This window comes from Monodon monoceros, unplaced genomic scaffold (genome assembly GCF_005190385.1).
Source record: "Monodon monoceros isolate NGI ecotype Baffin Bay Population unplaced genomic scaffold, NGI_Narwhal_1 Super_Scaffold_21, whole genome shotgun sequence".
Taxonomy (NCBI): domain Eukaryota; kingdom Metazoa; phylum Chordata; class Mammalia; order Artiodactyla; family Monodontidae; genus Monodon; species Monodon monoceros.
In genome coordinates this window covers 164,024,875-164,039,840 of record NW_021703778.1, presented here as the reverse complement: position 1 = coordinate 164,039,840, position 14,966 = coordinate 164,024,875, and the positions used below count along the sequence as shown (strand labels likewise).

The following is a 14,966-nucleotide window of genomic DNA, read 5'->3' as shown; positions in this document are numbered from 1 at the left end:
GTTGGGGAAAGGGCCCGGGGCGGGCTGGGCCGGGGGACTAGAAAACCGAGGGCGTCCGAGGGATCGCGGGCTGGCTCCGGATGCCCGTCCCTCGGGCCTGGGGGTCCAGGCTGGGAGAACCCGAGCCACGTCGAAGAAGGGGGCCCGAGAAGGGCCGGGTTAGGGTAACACGGCGGCCGGGGACTGGAGGAGGACTGGGGGGCCAGCAGGACTCCGAGAGGGTCCCGGGCCGCCTCGGGGAGCGGACGGGCTGGGGTCGGGGTAGGGGCAAGCCGCCGGGCGCCCTGCGGGCAGTTCCTCCTCCCCGGGGCGCACCTTGAGGCTCCGGCGGACCGGCCTCTCGATGATGGTGAGCTCCTGCAGGTCCTCCATGTAGCCGAACAGACTGTTCTGACTGAACTCCATCGCGGCGGCGGGCGGCGGCGGATGCATGGACCGCCGGGCCCCCTAGCCGCCCGGGCCGGAGCGGCACCGGGATGCCGGACGCGCGCAGCCCCGCGGCCGCCCACCAGCAGGACTTTCTCCCGCTCTCGGCCGAAGGAGCCGGGCGAGAGGCGAGCAGGCGGCGGGAGAAGGAGCGCGGCCGCCGAGGGGGTGGGGCAGCCAAGGTGAGGGGGCGGGGCAGCCAAGGCGAGGGGGCGGGGTGAGATGCGCGGGTGGGCCTCGGGGGCGGGGCCTGGGTGGGGGTGCCGGCCTCGGCCCCGCCCCCTCCCGGGCGTCGCGTGCACGCGGGCCAGACGCAACTGCCGCGCAACGTCGCGGCTGCCCCCTACCGCTCTCGTCTCTCTGCTCTTCTCTCCCCTTGCCCCGCCCCCGACCGAGCGCGCCCGAAGCCGCGGCGCGTGCGCAGAGCCTCCCACTCCCTGCGGCCAGTGGAGGAGTGGGGTCCGTAGCCGGGGGCGGAGATGCTGAACCAATAAGAGGCGAAACAAAGAAGAGGGAGGTGGGCTGGGATCTTGCTTAAGTTGCTAGAATTATCATGCGGTTATTCGTGGGACCGCCCACCCCAGCGCACGATCTGTGGACGCGAAGATCTCCGTAACTCTGCTCTATCCCTGAGGGAGGGGTGTGTACCCAAAATAAGGAAATAGAACCTGGTGTGGGCGGGATTGATGGGGACGGGGTGCTTGGGCATACAGTCCGGGAGGCGTTAGCATGTGGGAAGGGCAGCCGTCAGAAAAAGGATTCCTGGAGAGGAGACGCTTAAACTGGATCTTAAACAGGATTTTTCCAAGAGAAATAAGAGTAAGCCCATTTCGGATTGAAGCCTGGGTGTGTTTGGGTTGTAGGAAGTGCAGGCAGAATAGAGCTTGAAGTGCGGGGAACCGAGTGCTTGGCAAGGTAGAGAGGTAGGTCCTTTATGGAAAAAAGCCCAGGTCTGGGCAGCCACGCTGAGTTGCTTGCATTTGATTCTGTTAAGAGTAGGAAGCGATGGAAGGGGGATTGGGGCCATGTTTTTGGACCTCAGCGACAAAAGTTTTGTTGATCATACTCTTCCCTCCTAAGAGTCAGCAACACCCGACTCTTTTATTTTATTATTTTCCACTCATTCCTTCTCCACCCTCCCGTTTCTCTACCCCGCATATGAATTCTCTCTCGTTTAAGATATGTCCCAGTACATGTACATGTCCTCGAAAGATAACTGCTTTTAGTTTAAGTATCTATTTTTAATATACGCGAATGGTATTGTGATAAGAACTCATTCTGTTTCTTGTTTTTCCCCTCAACATGATGTCTTAGAGATCTGCCCGTGGGGCTGTGTATACCAGAGGTTCATTAATTCTGACCACTAAAAGTATTTGATTTGTGCGTCTAGCACATTTTACTTACCAGTTCCTTAATCAATGAACACTTAGGTTGCCAGCAGTTCCTTGTTATCACAGACAATGCTGGAATGGGTATTACACGTGTCTCTTATGGACCATAAGAGAGAAATGGAGTTGCTAGATCATGGAGTCTACACTGCTTGGTTTCACTCTGCCATGGTACTCTCCAGAATGGCTTTGCCAGTTTGCGCTGCCACCAATGACACATGAAGATAGGAAGGTTCCTGTTTCTCCACTTTATACGCTAACATATGTCCCAATTTCTATTAATCTGGCATTGGTAAAGTAGTATCACATTTTAATTTTCATGATTAGTGATAACCATTTTTCCATATGCTTAAGAGCCATAGAGATGTTTTTCCTTCCGTGAACTACCTGCTACATCTTTTGCCTATTTTTCTGCTAAATTTCCTATTTCTGAGTGAGTTTTTAAAGTTTCTTACATATTCTAAATATTTATCCCTTGTCAGCCTTGGACATTGCCAGTATCTCCCAGTCTTTCTTGCATCCTTTTAACTTGGTCTTTGCTATCCTACAGTGTAGGGGAAATCCTTAATTTTGGTGTAGCCAAATGTATCCAATTTCAGCCTTGTGAAGAGTGCTTTTGGGGTCTTGTTTAAAGATCTTTTCCTACGCGTGGCTGCAAAATATTCTCCTACATTTTTCCCTATTTTGCTTCATACTTCTACCTGTCACATGTCTTAACTCATCTGGAGTTCACCTCGCATGTACTGCAAATAGGAATACAATATTATTTTCTGTGCATGCTGAGCCAGTTTTCCCAGCAGTACGCACCAAACAATCCATCTTTTCCCCACCAAGATGTGACGGCATCTGTGTTGTAAGCCAAGTCTCCATAGACACCTGTCTCTGTTTCTGGGCTCTCATTGCTCTTCCGTTGATCTAGATCTGTTCCTGTACCAGTGCTACACGGATTTTATTGCTATGACTTTGTTATATATCCTAATATCTGGTAGAGTGAATCCTCCCACTCTTCGCCCTTTTTCTTTTTTTTTTTTTTCGATATTGCCTTGAAGGTCAAAGCAAAAAACGGTCAGGCGTTACCCCAAAGCTGAAAGTCAGGTTTTCTGATACCTACTCCACTAAGGAGGATTCAAGGGAAAACGAAAAGGGGTGCATCTTGATGGGATCAGGATGGGGAAGAAGCAAAGACATGGTGGAGGTGGTTTTCCTTAGCAAGTACCTTGCAGCCTCCCTCTTCTGTCAGTTTCTGAAATTTTCTTCCTTTTCCCCTTGATTTGTAGCTGCTACTAAATAATACTTGTACGCTTTACCCTGTCTCAGCTAAGAAGTGTTAGCTCACATTTGAATTTTGTAACAGCATCCTCTGAGACTTGATGACATTCTTAATGAACGATTGATTAGCTACACAGACACAGCTTTCATGGGCATGAGGTTGATGAAGGGCAAATCGTCTATTTGAAGAGTTGTGCCTGCTATAGTTACCACCCTGTGGTGGAAATAGCCCACCTTGCCAGGAAACCTGAGTCCCAGTCCTGGCTCTGCCAGTGACATGCAGTGGGATGACTCTTGGAGCCCTGTTTTCCTTATCTGAACCGCTTTGTTACAGCTTGTCTCAATGTGTCCTCAAAGCAGCCCCGTGAAATGCAGAAGAGCTGCACCACTTTTCCAATTTTACAGATAAAGAAACTGAGGCTCAAAGAAGTTATGGGACTTAGGCTTGAGCAGCTAAAGGAAGCTAGATTTATGTATTTATTTTGTTCATTGAACAGTAGCGTGGTGGTTGGGTGCATGGACTTAGGATCCCAACTGCCTGGGTTTGAGTCCTGGCTCTTCCATTTCCTATTGTAGGGAAGGTACTTGATCACTTTGTCCCTCACTTTACTCATTTCTAAGATAGAAATAATAGTACTGGCCTTAGCATAAAGTCATGTAAGTATTAAATGAGGTAATATGCATACAACGCTTAGAGAAATTCCCAGTACACAGCAAGCATTCAGTGCTTGCTATTATTATTATTATTATTATTACGACCAGACCAGTGTTCCCCGGTACCCAGGTTCAGAAAAGGTTAAATAAATTGTGTTGAATCAATTGATTATTGTGGGAGGCAGAATAATGCTCTCCCAAAGATGTCCACATCCTAATGCCCTGAATGTGCGACTGTGTTACCTTACGTGGCAAAGGATGTGACTAGTTTAAGGATTTTGAGGTGGGAAGATTGTCTTGATCCAGACGGGCCCAGTGTAATCGTAAGGGTCCTTATGAGTAAAAGAGGGAGGCAGAAGGGTCAGTGTCAGAGTGACGTGATGCAGGAGAATCTTGACCAGCCATTGCTGGCTTTAAAGATGGAAGAGGGCTCAAGGGGACAACTTCTAGAAGCTGGAAAAGGGGAAAAATAAAAACTTCTCCTAGAGCCTCCAGATGGGAATGCAGTGCAGGCCCTGCTGACACCTTGATTTTAGCCCAGTGAAACACAGTTCTAAGTTCCAGAGCTGTAAGATAATAAATTTGTGTTTCTCAAGCCACTAGATTGGTGGTAATTTGTTACAGGAGCAGTAGGAAACTAATGTAATTATAATGCAATAATGAGAAAAATATTTAAATTAGATTTCTACCTCAGACCATAGACAAAATCAGTTTCAGGTGAATAAAAAAAAAAACTAAAGACAAATCTTTCAAACTTTTGGAAGAAAATATAGAAGAATAGTTTTATGACATCAGAATAGGGAGAGTGTTCTTATACAAAACGAAAAGCACATACTATAAAAGTGATAAATGTTACTATCTTAAAATTAAGAACTCGTATTCATCAAAAGACACAAAGACAGTAACAAAAATAACTATAGACGGGAAAAGATATTTACAAGAAAATAACCAAAGAAGAATTGCTGTCCAGAATTAAGAATTCCAAAAAAATCAGTAAGAAGACAACTAAGTGGAAACATGAGCAATATATATATACAACCATTTTGCAGAAGAAGAGCCACTAATAAACCTATGAAAAAAAGCTCAACCTCATTAATAATCAGGAGAAGGTAAATGTAGACACCCACCAGAGAGGCAAAAATTTTAAAGTCTGGCTGCATCAGGTGTCTGAAGGATGTAGAACAAAAGGAACTCTTGGACAGTGTTGGTGGAAGTGAAAATTGTTGCAAACACTTCGGAAAATAATTTGGCATTAACTTGTAAAATAGAATTTACCTCTTCAAGGTATGTACTATGTACCCTAGAGGAACTCTTTGCACACTTGCACAAAGAGACATGCACAAGAAAGTTCACAGCAGTACAAATTATAATTGCAAAAACCTGGTAACAACTCAAATGCCCATCAACAGTAGCATAAATTAGTTATATTATACTCAATCAATGGAAACTATGATGGTAAAAATGAAACCAAACTATGTAATTCTACAAAGATAAATCTCACAAACGTGTTGACCAACAAATGCAAATCACCAAAGATTTTCTACAGTGTGATACTATTTACATAATGTTCAAAAACAGTAGTATATGTAATATCCATATGTGGTTAAAATGATGAAAAGGAAAAAGAGATGATAGACACAAAATGCAGTCTTTTGTTAATCTCTAGGACTGAGAAGTGATCAAGGAGGGGCACGTAGACGTTGGTGATGTGTTTTTTTTGTTTTTTAATTTTTTGGTCGCGCCGCACTTGGCATGTGGGGTCTTAGTTCCCCGACCAGAGATCGAGCCCCTTGCAGTAGAAGTATGGAGGGTTTTTTTAGTATTTATGTATGTATTTATTTATTTATTTGGCTGCGCTGGGTCTTAGTTGTGGCACGTGGGATCTAGTTCCCTGACCAGGGATCAAACCCGGGCCCCTGCATTGGGAGCAGAGAGTCTTAACCACTGGACCACCAGGGAAGTCCCAAGTGATGTGTTATTTTTATTTTTTTATTTTTTTGTGGTACGCGGGCCTCTCACTGCTGTGGCCTCTCCCGTTGCGGAGCACAGGCTCCGGACGCACAGGCTCAGCGGCCATGGCTCACGGGCCCAGCCGCTCCGCGGCACGTGGGATCCTCCCACACCGGGGCACGAACCCGTGTCCCCTTCATCGGCAAGCGGACTCTCAACAACTGCGCCACCAGGGAAGCCCGATGTGTTATTTTTTGAACTGGGTAGTATAGTGATATGTGAGTGTTTTATTGTTAGGCTTAAAGTATACATATGTTTTCCATATCATGTTTTATGCATGAAGTATTTTAGAATTTTTTAGATCTGGGAGATGATATGGTCTCCAGTTGTAGTGTAGCCACTGTACTCGTCCATTCATTCATTCAAAAAATATTTCAAGAATTCTACTTTGTATGTTATATTAAGGCATTAATTATAGGTATATTATCGGCATTGTTCTACGTCTAGCGATACATAGCAAGCCGGGTACAGGCCCTACCATCAAGGAGCACACACCCTAGGGATAGCAATAGAAATTGATCCAATAATCATATAATTAAATAGATAATTACAAAGTATGATAACTGCTATGGAAAAAATACAGAGTTAGGAGACTGACGGATGAGGACCACCTTACCTAATTTTGCATAAGTCAGAAATAAACCTTTTTTGTGTTAAGCCACTGAGAATTCACTGAGTTTTCTGTTACTGCAGCATGGCCCATCTGTCCTAACTAATAAAAGATTCTGGGGGCACAAGAGTGACGATAGAGGCACCAGGTAGGAAATGACAGTTGCTTGGACTAGAGTCATGATGATAAAGATGGAGCAATGTGAATAGCTACAAGAGAGATTTTGGAGGTAACTGGGAATGGATTAGGGGTGGAGGGGTGGGGGTCAGGGAGACAGAGGCATTAGGATGATTTCCAAGTTTTAGGCTAGGTGAGCTGTCACCCACCCAGTGCTCGTTCTGTGTTTTCTTTAGTGTCTGAGTAGACAGCAACTACTGACAACTGCTGCAGAGGTCCACCTGCAGCCCCAAGCGGATGTCCCCAAGTCAGCACCTGCTCCCTGTAACAGCTCCCTTCTCGCCAGCTTGAGTCTGGGTGAACTGGACGAGGGTCCTAGTGGGCCACACCTGTTGGAATCTGCCCAGCGCCTGGGACAAGTTAACACATAGTAAGTGTTCTGGTAATGTTTGTTGAGAAAGTGGAAAGAGAAAGAGGGAGGAGGCAGGGAGCCCTAAGCTGGCATAGTAGATCTTCTGCCCCCCTGGCCAAGTCACCTGGATTAACAGAGCCTCTGTTCTTCCTCTTTTTTTTATTTTTTGCGTCACACAGCTTGCGAGATCTTAGTTCCCCCACCGGGGATTGAACCCAGGCCACATCAGTGAAAGCGCCAAGTCCTAACCACTGGACTGCCAGGGAATTCCCTGTTCTTTTTTTTTTTTTTTTTTTTTGGCTGCCTTGGGCCTTCGTTGCTGCGTGCAGGCTTGCTCTAGTTGCGGAGAGCGGGGGCTACTCTTCGTTGCGGTGCACGGGCTTCTCATTGCGGTGGCTTCTCTTGTTGTGGAGCACGGGCTCTAGGTGCACGGGCTTCTGTAGTTTTGGCACGCAGGCTCAGTAGTTGTGGCTCGCGGGCTCTAGACCGCAGGCTCAGTAGTTGTGGCACACAGGCTTAGTTGCTCTGTGGCATGTGGGATCTTCCCGGACCAAGGCTCAAACCCATGTCCCCTGCAGTGGCAGGTGGATTCCCAACCACTGCACCACCAGGGAAGTCTGCCTGTTCTTCTTTTGAAGTCACTCCCGACACAGCCAGAATGATCCTGTGCTCTAAACCAGGGCTTCTCAACCTTGTTACTATGCGGACCTTGGTAATTCTTTATTGGGGAGCTGGAGGGAAATGCTGCCTTGTGCATTGTAGGATATTCAGCAGCATTCCTGGCCTCCACCCACTAGATACCAGTGTCTGATCCTGACCTCTCCTCACTCCTCCTCAGTATTGACCATGGAAAATATCTTCAGGCATTGCCAAATTTGGATGCAAAATCCCCTTCCTCCCAATTGAGAACCACTGCTCTAAACTCCGCAGTAACTCCCCATCTCATGCAGAGAACGTCTTCCCACATCCCGTCACGTCTCTGGTCTCACATCCTCCCGTTTTCTGCCTCACCCACTCTGCTTTCTGTGTGCACACTGACGTCTTTGCTATCCCTTGAACACTTGAGGTATGAGCCCAGTCAGAGCCATGAAGACTGAGGTCCCTCTGACTGGGATGCTCTTCCGTTGGAGTTGCAAACAACTCACCCCATCACATCCTTCGGAGTTTTCCTCAGATGTCACCTCGGTGAGGCCAGCTCAGGACACCTTTTATGAAAATAAAATCCATTTTAGTTTGCTAAGGCGACCATAACAAAATACCACAGACTGGGTGACAACAGAAGTGTACTGTCTCACAGTCTAGAGGCTGGAAGTCCCAGATCAAGGTGTTGGCAGGGTTGGTTTCTCCTGAGGCTTGCAGATGGCCACCTTCTCACTGTGTCCTCACAGGGTCTCTTCTCTGTGTGTGGCATCCCTGATGTCTCTTCATGTGTCCAAATTTTCTCTTCTTATAAGGACACCAGGCATATTGGGTTAGGGCTCACTATAATGGCCCCATTTTAACTTAATGACCTCTTTAATGGCCCTATCTCCAAATACTGTCACATTCTGAGGTACTAGGGGTTGGGACTTTAACAGGTGAATTTTGGAGGACACAGTCCAGCCCATAATATCCAACCATCACCACCACCAGCCCTTATCAGTCTAACATTCTGAGTATTTTACTTATCTCTTTTACGGTCTTTTTTTCCCTCTAACCCTCTGCTCAAATGTTGTCTTCCATAAAAGGAGGGATTTTGTCCGTGTTATTCACCGCTGCATTCCCAGGGCCTAGAATAGTGCCTGGTACGTGGTAGGTGCTCATTAATTTGTCGTTAAAGTGATGAATAGGCATAGCTTCTCCATTAACTAGCTGTGAACTTGAGGAAATCACTTAACTTCTCTGGCCCTCAGCTCCCTCTGTCAAATGAGGGAATTAGGCTAGATAATATCGAATGAGGTTTCAGTCCTCTTTCAATCTTAGTCCTGACTTAGCCCAGATTCCCTAGAAAACCCTTCCTTGGGAGGTGCAACCCTAGGGCAGCCAGAGAGAGAGTGAAGCGAGGTGGGGAAGGAAGGGAAGCAGATGCAGGCACTGTGCTGCCAAGCTGGCCACCAGTTCGTGAAGAGGCCCAGCCCGGTGCTCAGCCACAGAGGACACCTCCAGGCAGGCTACGCAGAAGCCCGGGCCGGGGAACCGCCCATGGGAAGCAGGCGGGTAAGGCTTCCTTCTGCTGTCTACCTTCTGTTGGTCACAGTTGGCTCCTTGGGGAGTTAAGTCCCGAGCACTGTAATGGTTTCACCTGGCCCTTTCAGCAGCTTCTGGGGGAGCCAGATTCCAAGCCCTCAAGAGTAAGGTCTCAGTCCCAGTTAGGAAATGAAGGCTTCAACCCCTCAGGCTGCAGGGAACTGAGAAAGTTAAGGTAATCAGGACAGCAATCCCTAGTCCTTAGGGTTGAAGAGGCTCAGAGCCTAGGAGACAGCGGAGACGCAGAGAATCTGAGATGGCCTAAGATGTGCCCAAGCAGGCGGACGAGGGAAGGAATAGTGAGGAGGGGAGCAGCTGAGGTGTCTGCCGTCCAGGTCAGCATAGAGCTGGTCAGGAGCATTGACTGGCTCCAGCCATTGAGGAAGGCGATCAGAAAAGTGCAGGCTAGCAAGCAGGGCATTGAGTGGGCTGGTTGGAATTGGTCCTTTAGAAGTCCTGAAGGGGACTCCATGGCCCCAGCAGCCCAGCCTCATGAAAGCGTTCTGGCAGGTCCTTGCACAGGGCGCCCAGCCCCATCACCTGATCGTCACTTTGCAAACTCTTCCAAACTCCAGCCGCCCCCTCAGCTGTCTCTGGAGGGAGAGAGGGCGTTCGCTGCCACCATGCCCCTCCTCCGGGAGGGGGTGTTTCTTCTCATGTGTGGGCCACGTGTGTTGGGCTGTGCCCCAACTCGAGGGCAGATTCCTCCCTCCAGAGGTGATGGTACGCACCAGAAGCAGATTGCACAGTCGTCTCCTGGGAGGCAGTGGGCGAGGGAAGCGGGATGCAGCGTGCGAGCGTGGGGAGGGGTGTCTGCAGTTCGGTGATGGGGTGATGGGCCCTGAGAGCAGGGAGCTGGCGCTGCTGACTGTGTAGAGGCGGCGGGAGGCTGATTCCAGGGCTGGGTCCCTTGGCCCTGGATGTAGGTGCAAGAAGCTGCGTAAGCACTTGACTGTCAAGCTGGGGGTAATGGTTACCCTGGTGACGGGGCTAGGAAGTGGGCTGGCCTTGCAGGCGGTAATGCTGGAAAGAAATACAGTGAGCACCAGTTAGGGCTTCTCTCTTCCAGGTTATGGTGGAGCCTTGTCACCGTAAGTGAAGGACAACGTTCAGTGCTTGGGCCACCGTATCCTCTGCGGGTGTCCTGTGAGCACCCCACTCCACACCTTGAAGCCCAATAAGCTGGTGTGGAAGGCCTGGATGCTAGTCCTGACTCACTCTGGGACCTGGGGAAAGTCACTTCCGGTCTCCAGGCCCCACTCAGATCTCTAAGACCCGCAAGATCCCTTTGTGTTCTGATTGCTGGGCCCCCAGACATTCTGATTCAGTAGGTCTGGAGCTCTGCCCAAGACTCTGCATTTTAGCCCTTCCCCCTCCACACCCCCAGGTTCGCCGTACCTACATACAGTTCAGAACCACTGAAACTCAGCGCTGAGAGCACAGGCATGGGAATCAGACAGACCCAGATTCTCATCTCAGCTCTGCTGCCTATGTGGGCAATTTATCTACAGCCCATCTGAGCCTCAGTTTTCTCACCTCTGTATTGGGGGAAAGAAGACTGCCAGAGCGTTACGATGAGAATCAGCTGAGATGAGGCTGCAGTTGAGCCTGGCATATGAGGAGGGTCCCATAAGTGTTACGCTAAATTTTACTTGTTATTCTGTATGAATCTGTAGTGTCTCTACTATTCTCTCCCCTTCCCAGCAGCCCCGTTCCATCTGCTTTTCTTCTCCAGCCAAATCCCACGTCCAGGAAAATGATCTCTGCAGTAAGCAAGGGAGTGTCAGGCTGGAACTCAGGCAGAGGAGGAGAGACAGTACACTCACAGCTGGGGCCCTCACACCCTGTTCCATCTGTTTACTCTGTTGCCATGACAACTCATAGCTTACCAACCTCTGTGGGGTAGAATGACTTCCAGCATCAGGGGCTCTGGATGTGAACGGTCACTTTCCCAAGGCATCAGGAGCTGGGAGAGCTCCATGCCCAGCCCCCATCCCATCCACCACATTTTCATTTCAGGGTAAACTGAGGGCTTCTCCAGGATGAGTATTTAGCTGAATTTTGCTTCAAGGCCCCAGCACCTAACACGGTGCCTGGCCTACAGCTCGAGAAACGCTGGCTGGATGAATACATAAATGTAGTGTAAATCTGATTCTCTTGAGTTTCTTAATCAACGATGATCTTCACTTAGGAGAGAGTCAAAATGAAATTCTAGGCGTTCGTCATTTGATTTCTTCCCCACCTACCCACTTTGGGAAAACTGCATTCCAACCTCTTTCAGTGGCATTTTTTTCACCTTGGCATCGACACATGAATACATAGGAAAGCCCAGGGCCTCCAGGCCCCCCAAAGGATTGTGGTAATGTTGCCTCGACAAGTTTGTTCATCTAAGCTTTTCTGAATCAGGGTGGTTATTAATGTATCAGATTCTGTACACCAAGAACATTAATCTTTCCTTTGCAGGGACTTGCTTTCCCCAACCATGAATTTTCCATGCCCCCCTTTCCCCCCCAGCCCAGTTAAAAGTAAATCTAGGATTGTCAGTCCATCAGCTTTCATCATAGTGGCCTGTACTTTTCAGATAACATATCCTCCTGTCTGGAGACAGAGGCATAGCTGAGTAAGAGTCTCTGACTTTTTAGACACAGTTGTTTCAGGTGTATCTGAACCCTATTTTGTTAAGTCACATGTGCACAGGGAGAAACGGAATGGTGTTCTTACCTTTCTTGACTTTTAAAAATTAAGAACAAAAAAAAAATAGTTGAAAGCAAAACAGAACAAAATCAATTCCCATCCTCCTGCCTCGAGGACTACCTTCTCTAGCAAAAGACAGAATTGGTGAAACTCAGATCTGCTCAGTACTGCAACTGATTAACAAATCTCAAGAAAAAAGAGGTTAAAACTCTTGGCTCCGAAGTTTTTTTCAATATCTGAGAGAGAAGTTTTCTATTAGGTCCGCCATAATAGACAATTGTGAGATAATAGAAAATATATACATTGGTCTCTGCCCCTGGTTCCTAGCACAGAGTTCCTCAAACCCTTGTAATTTCCTAAGCACACTAGGAGTGGGGAGTTCCCTGCTGGTCCAGTGGTAAAGAATCCGCCTTACAATGCAGGGGACACGGGTTTGATCCCTGGCCAGGGAACTAAGATCCTACATGCCTCGGGGCAACTAAGCCCGGGCATCACAGCTACTGAGCTCGCATGCCACAAGCTACAGAGCCCACGTGTCCTGGAGCCTGTGGGCCACAACTAGAGAGAGAGAAAAAAAATAACCCACACACCACAGCTAGAGAGAAGCCTGCGCACCTCAAGGAAGAGCCCGCATGCCTCAACAGAGATCCCACGTGTCCCAACTAAGACCCGACACAGCCAAAAAAAAAACAAACTCTAGGAGCATCTTTTGTTCTGTTGAGGCCACTCTGGGTGAGCTCCTGGATGGGGGCTGGTCACCAGCATGACCAAGACTTGATTAGAAGCTTAGGATTTTCAACGCCCCGCCTTGTCCTCCAGAAAGGGAGAAAGGCGGGAATGGAGTTAGTAATTGATCATGTCTCTGTGAGGAAGCCTCCATAAAATCCCAACAGTAGGGGCTCAGAGAGCTTCCAGGTCAGTGAATAGGTGGAGGTGATGGAAGAGTGGTACACAGAGAGCGTGTGGAAGCCTCACGCCCTCATCTCTTCCATCGGGCAGTTCGTCTGTATCCTTTATCATACCCTTGTATAATAAACTGGTAAATGTAAGTAAACTGGTTTCCTGAGTTCTGTGAGCCGCTCTAGCAAACGAATCAAACCCGAAGAGGGGGTCGTGGGAACCTCTGATTTACAGCCGATGGTCAGAAGCACTGGTGACAACCCGGACTTGTGATTAGCAACTGAGGTGGTGGGGTGCAGAATTGGGGGGCTGAGCCCTTAACCTGTAGGATCTGATGCTACTTCCAAGTAGATAGCACCAGAATTGAGTTAGACTGTAGGACGCCCAGCTGGAGTCGAGGAGAATTGTGGTGAGTGTATGAGAGAATCCCCCCACCCATATTGTAATTGGGTCCTAGAATAATTCCGACAATTGAGCTTTGGTTAATTAAGCCTGGTCTTGAGAAGTAACATTTGTTCATTCATTAACCAAGCATTTGAGTACTTAGTATGGGCTAGGCAGGGCCAGCTTCATGGGCCTGCAGCCTGGATAGTAGCACAGGGAGGGCCTTGTGCGCAGAAGAGCCCCAAGCTTGAGGTTTAATGCTCTGCTGTCACCATCCTGAAATTCTTGGCAACTTTATCTTTGAACTTGTGTTTGGTAAGTGAGGTCCGATGGGACACTGGCACCTGTGCAGGAGCAGAGGAGCTAAGCACAGTGTGTGGACCAAGGCAAGCCTCCCTCACCTGCTGGTTTCTGAGGCTGGGTTCTGGGTTTGTTTACCAGCACAACAATATTTTGTTTTGTTTTGTAATTTGGATTTCAGAGCTCTGAAGGGAAGCAGTGCCACTTAGCTGCTTGCAGCCTCACCGCTCCCTGTTGGCATAAACCTGGCCACATCACACATTTGTTACTTGTCTGTGTTTTTATTTTATTATTTTTTAAATATATAGATAGATAGATAGATATAGATTTTTTTTTTCTTTTGCCACGCCGCATGGCTTGTGGGATCTTAGTTCCCCAACCAGGGATCAAACCCAGGCCGTCTGCAGTGGAAGCTCGGAGTCCTAACCACTGGACCGTCAGGCAATTCCCACTTGTCTGTGTTTTTAACCGTGAATTTATTCAGCAGTTCCTTCAACAAGCAGAGCTAAAAGCTGGTTTGGGTTCCTGTTCTGCATACCCAACTCTGTTGCAAAAAGGAAGGGACTCCTTTATTCAAAGCCAATGCAAAAGCATATTCCATCTAACAGAAATATTTGTAAGGCGTCACTCTACTCACCCAGCACCATGCTTGGAGCTAAGCAGGAACAAAAGGGGTGAAAATGAGATGCAGCCCCCGCCTATTTGAGCTTATGATCTAAGAGGAGAAACAACATATGCAAACCATTAACAAGGGTAGCTTTATGCAATGACCATATAAGTGTTTTAATACCAAAACTGATTTTAGTTACTCAAGTGTTATTTCTTAGACAAAGCAGGAGCATGGGGCTGGGGTGGAGGAGAAAGTGTGTGATCAAACTTCTATCCGTGGATAAATCAAATCTTTATACTACTCCATTGTAAATCAACTGTATTTCAATAAAAACTTTAAAAAATAAATTAACTTTAAAAATTAAACAAAATAAAATTAGTAAAATATATAGATACACTACTCACTCTTTCCCCTTAAAAAGACAGGTAGGACAGGAAATAACACCAAGGAGGGTGCTTCCTGTTCAAGGAGATGGCCTGAATGAAACTTTAGCCAGCACAGGTCTTCCCTGAATCATTTAGGGGGCAGGAAAGAAAGACACCCCTGCTGAGGAAGAGGAGAGAGAGGAGATACCAAAACACAAGGCATAATCGTAGAAAGACTTTTAAAGACAGTGATGTCTAACATTCCATATTAAGTAGTTGGCATTGCTGAGTTGTAGAGACCCCTCCTTTGCCCGAAAAACTTTGATAAAATCTGCCCCACAGACCAGGGCACCGTGTCCCATGAGTGGGGCTTCTTCCTTCATTTTTACATCTCCCAGTGTGTCTGGCACTTGGCAAGAAATTGATGAGTATGTATTATAAGAGAGAAAACAAATAGAAAAAATGTTTAATGAATAGACACAAATGAGAGAGTGATTGATGGTCCCCTAGCTTCTCCAGACGGCACATCCAGGTACAACTTGGAGATACAGAATGTGCTATGAGGTGCTTCCAGAGGGTGTGGGTTGAATGGGGGAAGCGA

The 14,966-nt window shown here is 47.8% G+C and overlaps 1 protein-coding gene across 1 annotated transcript in view; it reads right to left on the bottom strand.

The window, feature by feature from the left end:
• The window catches only part of PPP4R4 (protein phosphatase 4 regulatory subunit 4), a 121,005-nt gene extending 120,505 nt beyond the window's left edge, over window positions 1-500 (bottom strand). The window contains exon 1 of the mRNA XM_029239695.1: window positions 316-500. Within this exon, the coding sequence (XP_029095528.1) occupies window positions 316-432 (117 nt within the window). The 5' untranslated portion in view covers window positions 433-500. The remainder of the gene's footprint in view (window positions 1-315) is intronic.
• Between the last annotated feature and the right edge of the window lie 14,466 nt (window positions 501-14,966).